The 15,593-nt window shown below is 45.1% G+C and overlaps 1 protein-coding gene across 1 annotated transcript; it reads left to right on the top strand.

The window, feature by feature from the left end:
• Positions 1–524: 524 nt before the first annotated feature.
• Positions 525–9,445, top strand: osr1 (odd-skipped related transcription factor 1). The gene is made up of 3 exons (XM_041972330.1): positions 525–801; positions 5,033–5,734; positions 8,829–9,445. Exons 2-3 carry the CDS (start codon positions 5,064–5,066, stop codon positions 8,959–8,961), a joined length of 804 nt encoding a protein of 267 aa, XP_041828264.1. The 5' UTR covers positions 525–801; positions 5,033–5,063; the 3' UTR covers positions 8,962–9,445.
• The last annotated feature ends 6,148 nt before the right edge of the window (positions 9,446–15,593 follow it).

Raw genomic sequence — 15,593 nt, 5'->3', positions numbered from 1 at the left:
GTTTCTGCATTAACTAACCAACCTGTTGTTTTTTTATAATGAAAAAGGGAAACGTATCATCACCAGTTCTCTAACGATGAACACGTTTTTTGTATTTCAGTTAACTGTTAATCTTTCTGCTTTACTTTTATTTCATTTTTGCTTGTTCTTTAAGTGTTTCACACATAAATCATTTATAAAATAACCAGCTGTGAATATAGAGCAATACAAAGCAAACATTTCCTCTGCTGTGCTGCAGGATTAACAGATTCATCTGGACTTTGATCTCCTGGAGGAACCCACCAGACCTGCAGGGGGCGCTGCTCGCAAACATTTCTGCCCTCTTTGAGTCACACTGTCCACAAGTCATCACCTCTGTACCTGTAAAGGTATAAAATAACTAAATCACGTGACTTGTTCTGCTGCAGTGTCAACATTTTATCACGCACTCTGAATGAGTTCAGGCGCGCGCGCCGCAGATGGATGCAGGCCGTCTACCGCGCCGCCTCCTCGCGCAGCATCCTTCAGTGATGTGTGTGCGCTCCGTGTTGCTCGGTGTGTCCTGTGGGCTGGCTGCGTGACGCGTCGGGAGGTGTCGGAGTCGCGCGGCAATAAAAGCGAGCGGAGAGCAGCGCGAGCGCACAGGCGACTACACACCGACACACACACACCGACACACACACCGCCGTGCCCGGTCCACGAGGAGCATGCAGCTGCCGCTGCGGGCCGCTCTCTGACGCTGCGTCCCGGTAACACGGCTTCCTCATCCTCATCTTCATCCTCATCTTCACCGTCCGGCGGGAAACAGCTCAAATTTCACTGGTGAGTTTTTAAATGAAGCAGCGAGTTTGTGTGAAACTTTGCTTCTTCTTTAGCAGCAGGACGGTTTTCTGCTTGAGTTTCATCCTCCGGACAGAAACCTGCTTTTTCCTTTTCATCCCGTCTGACGCGCGCGCGAATGAACGTCTGCAGCCGCGTCATTAATCCCTCTGATCCAGGATCAGCGGACTTTAAAGGCTCTCTGGGGGGCGCGTGGCGGATGGTCCTCACCTGAGCGCGAGAGGGGGGTCAGGTCACGGTGGACGCGTCCCACATCAAACGCCTCAGAGAAACCTGGAAGTACTCAGCTCCAGTAAAAGTACTTTTATTGGAGTAAAAGTACTTTTATTGGAGTAAACTGAAGGATGATAGAAAGTTCTGATCTGACTTCAACATAAACGTCAAAATTCTGATTTAAAAATGAAAGAAAAAGACATTTTTAGCTCATTTGCTGGGTCACAACTTGTGTTCGACCTGGCGGATGAGGAGGGGAGCGGTCGTCCACCACTGCAAAGTCGCTGGATCGATTCCCGGCTTATCCGTACTGAAGTGTCCTTGGTCAAGACACTGAACCCCACGTTGCCCCACGTCTGAGTGTGTGTGTGAGTGTGGCATGGTGGGAAACTCTGGAAAAGGGCTGAATAATTCCAGCTCCATTTACTTCTTTTCAGTTGTAAAAAATCTAAAAGTTTAAAAACGTTCAGAAGTTAAACTGAAGTTTAGAAAAACTTAAAAACATGATTTTAGCAGCATTAAGTGAAAACATGAAAACTCCTTTCAAACATAGTTTAGATGTTTACACCTAAACTCTTTTTCTAATATAACGTTGTTTTATTTATTCTCATTGATTTGTTTCCATTTATTAATCATTAATTTAGCTGTTTCTGTGTTTGTGTTTTAAAATGATTCCTGTCACGTTTCATGGCTGTCAGCGGTCTGTTCGGTTGTCCCACCGACACTCGGATGAGGAATCAAACCGCCGACTTCTACGTCACCGTGTTCTCCAGCCGCGATCATTTTGCTGTCTGCAGACTTTTAACCTTTTCTGGCCAGATCATCTCCCAAAATCTGCTATAAAAACGTTACTGATTCCTCATTTTGTCTCATTTTATCGCCTGAACGTCTCTTAAAATTCCCCTTTGTGATAAAAAGCTGCTAAACAAGTCTAAAAAAAATCAGTTTAAATGTACTAGAAGTTGATTTTAAATCCACACGTCCTAATGTGTATTTTATGAAAAATAACTCCTTTTATTTATTTATTTTTTACATAGAAACGGTGAGAAGATGTGATAAAACTGCCCTTTAAAGGGTTAAAATAGTTTGAATAAATTACATATTTGGTATCTTTGATTTGAATGAAAGTTTATTTCTGAACAAATAAATAAAATAAATACTAATCTTTCAAGTTCTTGTAACAGATAAAGAGTAAATGTGTCCTGTTGGTCTTTAGGACAGTTTTTCATGTTTTTCCCTTTTTGGGGAAAAATGACCAGAACATGGAGGAAAACGACCTGAAAGGGCAGAAACGTTTTCTCACCTTTAGCCTGTAAACCGGCTGAAGGTGAGAAGCAGCGTTCACCTGGAACCCCGCTGAGCTGCTGGCTTTCACAGCGTGGCCCAGCTGAGGGCCACAGGGGGTTCGGCCCCTGGTTTGCAGGCTGACATCAAACAGTTAACTCAGCACTTATCTCCTCTAATCACCTCCTACGTAAAAGTCCATTACTTCTGCGTCGTGATCAGAAAGGAGGAGACGGCGGGGGTTCGAGCTCCGCTGCTCCTCATTAACAACCTTCAGTGGATCAAAACTTCATCAGGTTCAGTCAGAGAAACGCAGCTTTCCTGGAGACGACCAGGAGCTTCCAGCCCGAGACCCAAACCCACGTCGAAGAGGAGCCAGCTGCAGTAAGAACATGTAAACCGGCTCTCACAGTGGAGTTAATGAGAGGAAACAGAAAGCTCGTTTATTCTAAAGAGAAAATGTCATAAATCCTGTGAAAGAGTTGGTTTGGATCTGCAGCAGTTCATCCTCCAGCTTCAAATTTACCTCATGAGTCAAAAGGTTTCATTTCCAGAAGGATTCACTTGTTTAGCCCATGAATATAAACAAAGCCTTAGAATAATATTAATAATATAATATTATTAATAACAATAATATAACAACAACAATAATAATAATTATAATGATTAAAAGCAGAATTAAAAAACCTGTAAAACTGGTTGTAAAACAAAAATGAAATGTAGTGAAATTCTAGAGCAGAACTCACTTCAATAAATTAATTAAATAAAAGTTAAAATTAAGACATGGTGTCCACCAGCTCCCGTCGAGCAGGAGGTGTCGGGTGGACCGTTTAAGGGGTAAAGGTGAGCAGGAAGACTAGAATTTAAATATTGAAGATCTTTGTGTTTTTTTATTTGTAGGAACATTCAGATGGAGTCTGAATGTTTTTCTTCTCATCCTGGTGCACATTTAAGAAAAATGCTCTCTTGTATTTGTATATTTAATCAGCTTTTAAGCTGGAATTCAGCTTTAATGGAACAAGTTTGGTTTTTCTCTCCATCCGTCAGATACTTTTTCAGTGTTTTGACCCTTAAGAGCCTCCGTACCTTAAAGGTAACCATATAAAACATCTGACAGTCCCGTCGTTCTCCACCGCCTTCCAGACTGTAGATATCCGAGGTTAGATGAGGTCATCAGCCTGGATCCCAGACATCCTGCCTCCCCGAACCCGCTCCGCTCGGCTCGGAGGGAAGCTCCACGCTGGACGGCTGAATAAAAACACCTGAATCTGAGGATGGGACCGCTCAGAACCTGCTGCAGTCTTTATTACCTAAACCTAACCAGCGTGAGGTTAGAGCCTGGTCCAGATCTGGGTCTGATCGAGGCGAGCCGGGACTCGGCCCGGTGCTGGAGCTGCTGTAGCTTGTATCTGTCACGTCTGCTGCAGACAAAGATGCCTTGTTGTCTATTGTTTTTCCAGCTTATCAGACCTGGTTTAACAGCTGGCAGGTATTTCATTCTGCCTCGGGCAGGTTTGTGGGAACAGAAAAAACGGCTCTTTATTTATGACTGGATTCATGCTGTCAGACACTAACGCTGTCCTCTAGACGAATGAAGGAATGTTTGTTCCACGGAGCAAAAAGCAGGACGAAGCATGAGATGATTTAATCCTCCTCGTATTCCATTTACTACGGCATCATCAGCTTTTATCTGACTTCTCTTCCTGCTTTAACGTGATTAGTCATGATTACTCGACTATCGAAACAGTCAACGACTATTTAATAATCGACATCATCGTTTGTTTTTGAAGCTTTGGAACCTGCTGTAGCCTCCGCTGCCTTTCCCTCCTTGACGCGCAGCAGAGACAATCATGGACGCCGTTATGCTGGAAAAGTTTTGCTCAAGCAACAGTTATCATGGCGAGCCGGTGCTACACCAGAACCTGTGACCCGTCAGAATCTGTGACCACAGGGGGCGACACATTTCTCTGCATGTGTGTTTTCAAAGACAAAGTCTTAAAAACACTTGTGTTCATTATAATGTAGCACAGTAAAGCCACACATGCTCACAGCTAGCAGACATGATGACCAAGGTCACCCCTCTCATAGCCTGGACCCTCACACAGCCAGGGTCACAGAGGTCAGAGGTCACCCCTCTCATAGCCTGGACCCTCACACAGCCAGGGTCACAGAGGTCAGAGGTCACCCCTCTCATAGCCTGGACCCTCACACAGCCAGGGTCACAGAAGTCAGAGGTCACCATCAGGATGTGCATTACAATGAACTCAGACCTAAATACAAGAGTTTTCAAGACGTCGCTCGTCTTCTAAGACGCAGGCATTTTTCCTGTTTTTCATGCGGTGTAATAATCACCGTGATGGGTCTTACGCTTTTCTCTCGCATCGCCTCAGAGCTCATAGATTGTCTCTCAAACTGCTTCTTTCTGACGTTTTGGTTCATATCTAAACCAAAAAAAAAGTGCATCTGCACATCCACTAATGTTACTACAAACATTTTGTCATGTTTTATTTCTTTCTTTCCTCAAATTTTGGACATTTGTTGTTTAAATTTGCATTTTGGATTTATTTTCTCTTAGAATGAATGACATTATATGACGTTGCCTGCAGATTAACTTGAAAACGGTAAATGAATCTGTATCCCTGCCTGGGTTTTCGTCTGTAAACTCAGCTGTAAAGTGTCAGATTTTCAGGGTATTTCGCATTTTTTTTTTCTCCAGCTGCAGACCAGCCGGACTTGGAGGATCCACCATGGGCAGTAAAACTCTGCCAGCCCCCGTCCCGCTTCACCCGTCCCTTCAGCTGGCCAACTGCTCCCTGATTCAGAGCACCACGGGTCTCCAGCTGCCAGCAGATCATTTCCACAGCATCTACAGCTTCAGTGCCCTTCACGCCATCCACCTTCACCAGTGGACCCTCGGCTATCAACCGTTGGCCCTCCCTCGCTGCACCATCTCCAAGCTGCCCCCACAGTTTTCCTCCATGGCGTCCTTCCCCATCTTCCCTCATCTTCTGCAGCCCAAGCTGGACTCGGCGGGGCTGCTGCAGAGCTCCAAGAACAAACCCCGCTTTGACTTTGCCAACCTGGCAGCAGCAGCCACACAGGAGGATCATCTAAAGGTGGAGGATCTGAGCATGACGGGCGCTGTTGCCGTGGCACCGGCCTCGTCTCAACACCAGCCCACGGCCGGGCTGGGCTGCCTGCTGGACGTCACCAAGCTGTCCTCGCCAGAGCGCAAGTCCAGCCGGGGACGACTGCCCTCCAAAACCAAGAAGGAGTTTGTCTGCAAGTTCTGTGGCCGACATTTTACCAAATCCTACAACCTTTTGATCCACGAGAGAACGCACACGGATGAGAGGCCGTACACGTGTGATATCTGCCACAAGGCTTTCAGAAGACAGGACCACCTCAGGGACCACAGGTGAGACCCCTACTTTGTCAAATTTTCATTCCCATGGACTCTAATTTATCAGGTCTGTTAAAGACATGAACAGCAACAATCTGATCTGTTATCAGATTATTCCACGTGTCATGTAGACAGCATAACACCCCATCTACAGATATCTCCCCAATACTCCTATGTTCCCCTGCATGTAGACCCATATACCTGATTTATTTAGTTTTTTTTTACATCTGACTGTGTGCAAGAAACTGCACTGGTTCTGTTTTTCAACATCGTTTTTTAAAAAGACGAAGTCACAGCGTGAGCGAAACACAAAAGAGAAACCACATACGGCCACAGTAGCAGCTAATGCTAAGACCACATACTGCCACATTAGCAGCTAATGCTAAGACCACATACTGCCACATTAGCAGCTAATGCAAACACCACATACTGCCACATTATCAGCTAATGCTAAGACCACATACTGCCACAGTAGCAGCTAAGGCTAAGACCACATACTGCCACATTAGCAGCTAATGCTAAGACCACATACTGCCACATTAGCAGCTAATGCAAACACCACATACTGCCACATTATCAGCTAATGCTAAGACCACATACTGCCACAGTAGCAGCTAATGCTAAGACCACATACTGCCACAGTAGCAGCTAATGCTAAGACCACATACTGCCACAGTAGCAGCTAACGCTAAGACCACATACTGCCACAGTAGCAGCTAATGCTAAGACCACATACTGCCACATTAGCAGCTAATGCAAACACCACATACTGCCACATTAGCAGCTAATGCTAAGACCACATACTGCCACATTAGCAGCTAATGCAAGCACCACATACTGCCACAGTAGCAGCTAATGCTCAGACCACATACTGCCACATTAGCAGCTAATGCAAACACCACATACTGCCACAGTAGCAGCTAATGCTCAGACCACATACTGCCACATTAGCAGCTAATGCAAACACCACATACTGCCACAGTAGCAGCTAATGCTAAGACCACATACTGCCACATTAGCAGCTAATGCAAAGACCACATACTGCCACAGTAGCAGCTAATGCTCAGACCACATACTGCCACAGTAGCAGCTAATGCTCAGACCACATACTGCCACATTAGCAGCTAATGCAAACACCACATACTGCCACAGTAGCAGCTAATGCTAAGACCACATACTGCCACATTAGCAGCTAAGGCTAAGACCACATACTGCCACAGTAGCAGCTAAGGCTAAGACCACATACTGCCACAGTAGCAGCTAATGCTCAGACCACATACTGCCACATTAGCAGCTAATGCAAACACCACATACTGCCACAGTAGCAGCTAATGCTAAGACCACATACTGCCACATTATCAGCTTATGCAAACACCACATACTGCCACAGTAGCAGCTAATGCTCAGACCACATACTGCCACATTAGCAGCTAAGGCTAAGACCACATACTGCCACAGTAGCAGCTAAGGCTAAGACCACATACTGCCACATTAGCAGCTAATGCTAAGACCACATACTGCCACAGTAGCAGCTAACGCTAAGGCCACATACTGCCACAGTAGCAGCTAACGCTAAGACCACATACTGCCACAGTAGCAGCTAACGCTAAGGCCACATACTGCCACAGTAGCAGCTAACGCTAAGACCACATACTGCCACAGTAGCAGCTAACGCTAAGGCCACATACTGCCACAGTAGCAGCTAACGCTAAGGCCACATACTGCCACAGTAGCAGCTAACGCTAAGGCCACATACTGCCACAGTAGCAGCTAACGCTAAGACCACATACTGCCACAGTAGCAGCTAACGCTAAGGCCACATACTGCCACAGTAGCAGCTAACGCTAAGGCCACATACTGCCACAGTAGCAGCTAACGCTAAGGCCACATACTGCCACAGTAGCAGCTAATGCTCAGACCACATACTGCCACAGTAGCAGCTAATGCTAAGACCACATACTGCCACAGTAGCTGCTAATGCTCAGACCACATACTGCCACAGTAGCTGCTAATGCTAAGGCCTTGGGCGCCGCATATTCAACAAAGACCAGAACAGGAAGTTACATCACTATGTACCAGCCTTTTTTTTAGGGATTCTTAACTGAATTTTCTCTCTTTATATTTTTCCTTCTTTTTTAGTTCTGATTTAACAATTTCCCTCAAACCTTTCACAAAACACCTTGACAACCACCATTTCCTCCACTTTCTTCTTCATCATCACTGTTTTGTTGTGAATTTAACTTCATACCTAAGGGTTTGGGTTAAATATGATCTCACAAACAGAACTATGATCCTGTGAACTATGAACTAATCAGTTCTCCTGGTGCAGAAATTAAAAAGAGGACCTGGACCAGTTTCACCACCATCATTCTTCTCTTCTTCAACCCCCTGGGGCAGTTATCTGCTCACGTATTTGTTGTTCCTGCTGCTGTTCTTGTTTTCATTGGCTGTTAGTCAGGTTTCAGCATTACACTGACGTTATTCCAGGACACTGGATGCCTTCACAGTCTTACCTGCTGCATGAAAATCTGATGATGAGCTGAATCCTGATTCAGAGGTCCTGAAGGACCTCACAGATTTTTAGGATGCCTTGGCTGTTAGTCAGAAACTCTACTAGAGATGAAACAAATAGATTTTTCTCTGTTTGTTGGTGCAGGGTGACCCTAGTGGAAATCATGTCTTTATTCCTCAGTCACACAGTCTTTTACTCATTTTCTATATTTTCCCATCCATCTGTTTTGGTTTTAGATGCTTCCAATGGCTCATAGCGGACTTTTTACCAATGTTCATCAGCCGGCCGTGGTGTTTGCTCAGACATTCACTCTGTCACCGTAGATACTAATAATGTCCCTAATCTGAAGCAACAGGATCTTTTAGAAGCACAGTTGGCTGAATTTCCTACACTAAACACATTAAACAAGAAAAAGGGTCAGTTTTGGACTGGAGATTATTAAATATTAATATTAATAGAAAGAGTGACGTTGGTTTAATCAGATTATTAATACATGGGTTTCATATTGTAAATGTCTGCTTTAAACCTACTGCAGAAACAGATGTTTATTTTGTTGAGAACGCTCATATAACGGCACTCTGTCCTTTTCCTCTGCAGGTACATCCATTCCAAAGAAAAGCCCTTCAAATGTCAGGAGTGTGGGAAGGGATTCTGTCAGTCCAGGACGCTGGCTGTCCACAAAACATTACACATGCAGGTCAAGGAAGTGAAGCCAGCCAAGATCAAGTGATAGACTGCAGCAGCACGGAGGGACACTGGAAAAACAAGCAAAGACGACAGACTTTTACATCTCAGCCCTCTGTTTCTGTCCCAGCATTCCTCCGGGGAAAAGGAATAATTCAGAAATAAGCCTTAGAGGAGAAGTTTAGTTATGGAAGACTTGGCAGAGAACCCAGTGGCTGTGAGGAATGTGAAACAGACCTTAAAGAACCCCCGAGGCTGCTCAGCACACTTTGTTCAGAAGCTTATAATCCAAAGAGGGACGCCACTTATATGCAATATATTTTTTTAAGAATGATCAAAGCCATGTTAGACACACATTTCCTTCCTTTTTTCCCAATATCACCTTCCAATGTTATTTTTGTACAGATGCATTATATCAAATAGTATTTTTGCACTTTAACCTGATTATTAATTATTGACATATATCACTGGATTTCTTAAACTTATTTTCTAAATGAATAATCATTTCTAAATAAAACTATTTTACTGTACCTGGTTGGATGTGTGTTTGTTTCCAGTGATGGAGACGTTCTGATTATTTCAGTCAGTGACAGAATTCCTGTTTAATCCCAGTTTTCTGGACACTTTACTGGAAACTCGAACCCAGACCGGTCACATCCCAACGACCTGGACAAGAAATTACTGTCAGGATGAAAATGACCACAAATTAAACATAAACATCAGTAAAAAGGTTTTCTCAAAGTTTACAGAAGTTAAATATTGTGCTGGTAACAGCTGATGTTAGAACAACTTTCCAACCAGCCAATCACACGGCAGCATGTAGACGTGGTGAAGACGACCTGCTGCAGTTCAAGCTGAGCATCAGAATGAGGAGGAAAGAGGATTTAAGAGACTTTGAACGTGGCATGGTTGCTGGTCTGAGTATTTACTGGGATTTCCACCCACAACCATCTCCAGGGTTTCCAGAGATGGTCTGAAGAAGAGAAAATATCCAGAGCAGCAGTTGTCTGGACCAGGATGCAGCAGAAGACACACCGGGTGCCTCCTGCCAGCTAAGAACAGGAAACTGAGGCTACAATTCACACACACTCACCAACACTGGACAATAGAAGATGGAGAAACGTTGCTGGTCTGATGAGTCTCCATTTCAGCTCCACATTCAGATGCTCGGCTCAGAATCTGCTGGAAACATCATGAAAACATGGACCCATCCTGCCTTGGATCAACACTTCAGGCTGCTGCTGGTGTCATGGTGGGGGGAGATTTTCTTGGTCCACTTTGGGCCCCTTAGTACCAACGTGGCCTGGTTTAACCAGCACAGCCTACCTGAGTATTGTTGCTGACCATGTCCATCCCTTTATGACCACAGTGGAGCATCTTCTGATGCTACTTCCAGCAGGATAATGCACCATGTCACAAAGCTCAGATCATCTCCAATCTCAAACCTTTGAGACAACAAAGTTTAAGAGGTTTTCTGGGATTAATATTTTACATTATTAGTATGATCTAATAACTAAACCAGCAAATTTGTTTTATTTTCAGGTTATTCATGAACAACTAGTGTTGGAACTTGTTTTCTCACAGGAATGGTGAGAAATGTTTCTGGATGTGGTGGATCTGGAGATTCTCATCATGGATGTGTGATGCTGTCGTGGTTTAGTTTCCATCACCTTGTAGAAAATATCTGCTGGGAAAGTAATGCTGGTGTTTCCATGCAGCAAACATCTGTTATTTTAATGTTTGACTTTTAGCTTCAGGTGTCCGTGAAGTGCAGCAAACAAATCCAAACATTTTCTTTATTTCTCTACCTGGTCCTGTCTGGCACGGTGGCGGCAGAATGATGGTCTGGTTTGCTTTTAACCTGATTTATATATTTATTTATTTAAATATATTGTTTCATCTTATTTATTATGTAATGTAGCTGGACAGAAAAAAAGTAGAATAATGAAGAGAAGTAAAAAGGAAAGTAGAAAAAAGGAAGAGGAGACAAAGATCCAGCAGATAGAAGCAACGAGCTTCAATCCAACCTAACAGCAGACAAGCAGCTGCTACACCTGTACAGAAACACAACAGAGGATTTCCTACAGCTGTTACAGGTAAACTAAGCAGACAATCATCAGGAGTTCCTAAAAAATAACCAAGACGACAACAACAACATGTATCACAACAACAACCAAAGAACCAGAAACACACACACCTGAACCAAAACATCTCTGAGTGTATAAACACACTGGACACCTCAGTGCTGAGTCAGCATGCAGAGGATGAGGAATGAGGAGGATCAGAGATGAGTGTGATCCTGCAGATGAGGCCACGTCTCTACAGAGCCTAGAGGCAGACTAGGGCGGCCCAGAGACCCGGGCCATCAGCAGCAGCCTGCAGCACCACCACACCTGACTCATATCAGCAGGTAATTAGGAGACTTGCACAGAGCTCGATGTCAAGCTTGTCCTTGTTGCAGCAGGAAAACTTCTAAAACCTGCAGGACGGCAGCCCTCCAGGACCAGGACTGAGGATCCCTGCTCTAGTGTAACATCGTAAGTTCTTTTTTCTCACACCTCATCCCCACATGCAGCACAGAGTTTTATCTCAGACCAGCTGCAGCAAACTGACCTGCTGCAGTCGGTGATATCAGCTTCTGGCTGAAATGTCTCCAGACACGTTTGATGGATTCGGTTTGAGCAGCTACTGAACTTGGACCTCGATGCCGCCCCCACCAAGCTGTGCAAAGCATGATGGGAGCAGCACTTCAGCACCTGTTTCAGACCAACAGGGTCAGTCCGGACTCAGACCTGTTTTCCAGACTCACCGATAAAAGGTTTTCTGGAAGTTAAACGGTCCTGAAGATGATGATCCACCTTCATCCTTCCAGGTTTTGTGATGTTTGACATCAGTCTGTCTTGATGGAGATCAATAACTGGCGATTCACCAGCAGCTGTCATGAACAAATGTGTAACCGAAGCATCCTGGTCTTCATTCCACCCAGCAGGACCACAGGCTGGCAGCATCCATGCCACGGATAAAAGAAATCCTCTGAGGTACCAGAACAAGGCCAGAACTGGACCAGAACTAGGCCAGAACTGGACCAGCTTCTTCCATCCAGAACAGTCTGGCCTCCAGTGGGGATCTACATCATTTATTTTACATATTTGAATTTTTTCCATTATTTTTATATTTCTGTTATATATCTATTCTACAAACATATTAAATCTCATTATAAAACTATGCAAATATTACAATTTTTAAAATATTTCTTATTTAAAATAAAAAAAATGGATAAATTAGATATTGTTTTAAATAAATGTTACTTCATGTCTATATTTAATATGTTTTGTATTTATTTATATATTTTTATCTTTTTTTAAAACTGTTTAAAACATGTCATTTACATATTTTTTTCGTTTTACACATGAACTTATTTGCAGGTTGATTCCAGCTCCCAGACCAGCGCGGTTCGGATAAACCAGCAAACATTTCATTCCAGCTATCTGGAGCTGGAACGTCCAGTTTTCCACATGATGATCAGGAACTTTTCCAGATCTAGAAGTTATTTGAAATGTACATGCGTGTTTTTTAAACATGGAAAAAGAACGTTTGTATTTTATACCCCCTGGAGCCTCTCCTGGTACCCCGAGGGGTACCTGTACCCCCATCTAAAATCCACCGGTCCAGACCACCGTGTTGTAACCGACGTGAGAGGACGTCATGCTGAGTGGTTATTAGAGCAAAAACGTTCCAATGAAACAGAACAAGTAGAACCCACTTTGTTTTGCTCATTTCCAGTCTCTACTGGAATTAAACCAGTGCTGTGTGTGTGTGTGTGTGTGTGTGTGTGTGTGTGTGTGTGTGTGTGTGTGTGTGTGTGTGTGTGTGTGTGTGTGTGTGTGTGTTGCCATGTTTAATGCGTCATGCAGGAAGCCGGCTGCTGGTCCAGCGGAAGGAGAGGATCTGAGCGGATGACCAGGCAGACCACCGTTTCTCCTGAAGTCAGGAACTCATCAGTCTGTCGGCAACCAACACACACACACACACACACACACACACACACACACACATGGAGCTAAGGATGGCGTACGTGACTCGCTGGTTGGGTTTTGTTCTGGGGAAGGAGCCTCTCCTCCATCACCCTGCTGCTGCTCGCAGCGTTGGGGCCTGACTTGAGGCAGCGGGGGGCAGAGGGCATCATCGGGACAAACATGGCTGCCGGCTGTCCTCCAGCTGGAGGAAATGAAACTGGTCCAGCAGCCGTGATCCGACTGGATGAAGGACTGAAAGACAGTTTCCTGAACTTCATGTTGCTTGTATATGTTTTCAGATCTTCGTGTTTTCTTGGGTTGGTCCTCATCTTCTTCTGGAAAGATCATGTGTTTATTTTAACCGTCCATCCATCCATCCATCCATCCATCCATCCATCCATCCATCCATCCATCCATCCATCCATCATCCATCCATCCATCCAACCATCCATCCATCCATCCAACCGTCCATCCATCCATCCATCCATCCATCCATCCATCCATCCATCCATCCATCCATCCATCCATCCAACCGTCCATCCATCCAGCCATCCATCCATCCATCCAACCGTCCGTCCGTCCATCCATCCATCCATCCAACCATCCGTCCGTCCATCCATCCATCCATCATCCATCCATCCATCCATCCATCCATCCATCCAACCGTCCGTCCGTCCATCCGTCCATCCGTCCATCCATCCATCCATCCATCCATCCATCCATCCATCCATCATCCATCCATCCATCCATCCATCCAACCATCCATCCATCCATCCAACCATCCATCCATCCATCCATCCATCCATCCATCCATCCATCGATCCGTCCGTCCGTCCATCCATCCATCCATCCATCATCCATCCATCCATCCATCCATCCATCCATCCATCCATCCATCCATCCAACCGTCCATCCATCCAGCCATCCATCCATCCATCCAACCGTCCGTCCGTCCATCCATCCATCCATCCAACCGTCCATCCATCCATCCATCCAACCGTCCATCCATCCAGCCATCCATCCACCCATCCAACCGTCCGTCCATCCGTCCCTCCATCCATCCATCCATCCATCCATCCATCCATCCACCCATCCATCCACCCATCCGTCCGTCCGTCCATCCACCCAACCATCCATCCACCCATCCATCCACCCATCCGTCCGTCCATCCATCCATCCATCCATCCATCCATCCATCCATCCATCCATCCATCCACCATCCATCTATCCATCCATCCATCCATCCATCCATCCATCCATCCACCATCCATCTATCCATCCATCCATCCATCCATCCATCCATCCATCTGGAGCCCCGGCAGCAAAGATTATTGTAAATCACTGTATATACATGCTGTATACATGCTTGGTTTTCAGTCTTTTCTTTGTTTCTTCCTCTTCCGGTATGATGGCGCCTGTGTTTGGCAGCTTTCTGTCTTGCAGAACTGCAGTACTGCTGTTTTTTGTACTACTGTTATTGCTTAGTTCCACTGATGACCACCTGACACTTTTACCTATCGGATATTAAATGATCGAGAAGGATAGCTCATCTCCTTGTGCTGGTGTTCTCCATTCTCTACTCCCAGAGGCTGGTTTCTCCTCTGGCGTCTCGAGACCACGTAGACCGCGGAGGAGAGGAAAAAGAGCTGGTGTCCAGGTGATGATCAGGCTGCTCTGGGAGCGTGGAGTGTCCGGTAAGCGACGCCGAGCGTTCATGGTCAGCTGTGCTCAGTTGTTTTCCATGGTGAGAGTTTTTCCTCCGCGTTCCTGCCTGGACATGCAGGGCCTGGATTTCGGAGGCCTTGCTACCTTCAGAGTGTTCATCCAAACTCTTCATTTGCTGGGTCTCGTTTTGCCGTTGTGAGTGGATTACCAGAGAATCAAGGGTCTAATCCAGTTCCTGCGGCCCTTGACTCGGGCTGTCTCCTTTAAAAATCAGGCTTAATGACCGATCTGCGTCTAATAAAACATTTTGTTGAACGATTTCATTCTCTCTAAAAAATCTTGATTTCCTGCTTCTGACTGAAACCTGGCAGCACGCCTCAGACCTTTCATCTCTCATTGAACTCTGCCCAGCTGGTGACTCCTTCATCGGTCAGGCTTGGACAACTGGCCGAGGAGGCGGAGTTGCTGCGGTTTTTAGGACCCGTCTGGCAAGTCAATCCATGAACGTTGGACACTTTGCTTCGTTTGAACTGCAACTGATTAAAGTGGGAGATAAGAGCCCCTTTTACCGTCCACCTGGTCCAAACAGTCGGTTTTTAATTGAATTTAGTGACTTTTTATCCTCCACTTTGAAGCTGTCCAGCCTGGTTATAGTTGGTGATTTTATAATACATGTTGATGATGACTCTGACCTCTTTGCCAGAGGTTTCATCAGTGTCATGGATTCTTTTTTTTGTTATTATTTTACCCAGCATGTGTCTGTGCCCACACATGCCAAAGGCCACATTGGACCTTGTTTTTACTTTGGGGTTGGATATTGATTGTCGTTTTTCTGAGGACATTTTTATTTCTGATCACCTCTGTATTTTTTTAAACTTGTCCTTTCCTGTGTTGATCTCTGCTGCTCGGAGAGGTGAGCTCTCATATCCTCGACTCAGCTGCTGGTGTTTTTTCTGATGCTTTTTATTTAGTCTTATCCTCCGATAACGATCTCGAT

The sequence above is a fragment of the Melanotaenia boesemani genome, chromosome 20 (assembly GCF_017639745.1).
Source record: "Melanotaenia boesemani isolate fMelBoe1 chromosome 20, fMelBoe1.pri, whole genome shotgun sequence".
Lineage (NCBI taxonomy): Eukaryota > Metazoa > Chordata > Actinopteri > Atheriniformes > Melanotaeniidae > Melanotaenia > Melanotaenia boesemani.
Note: the sequence above shows the minus strand (reverse complement) of the source record. Positions and strands in the feature narration are given on the sequence as shown.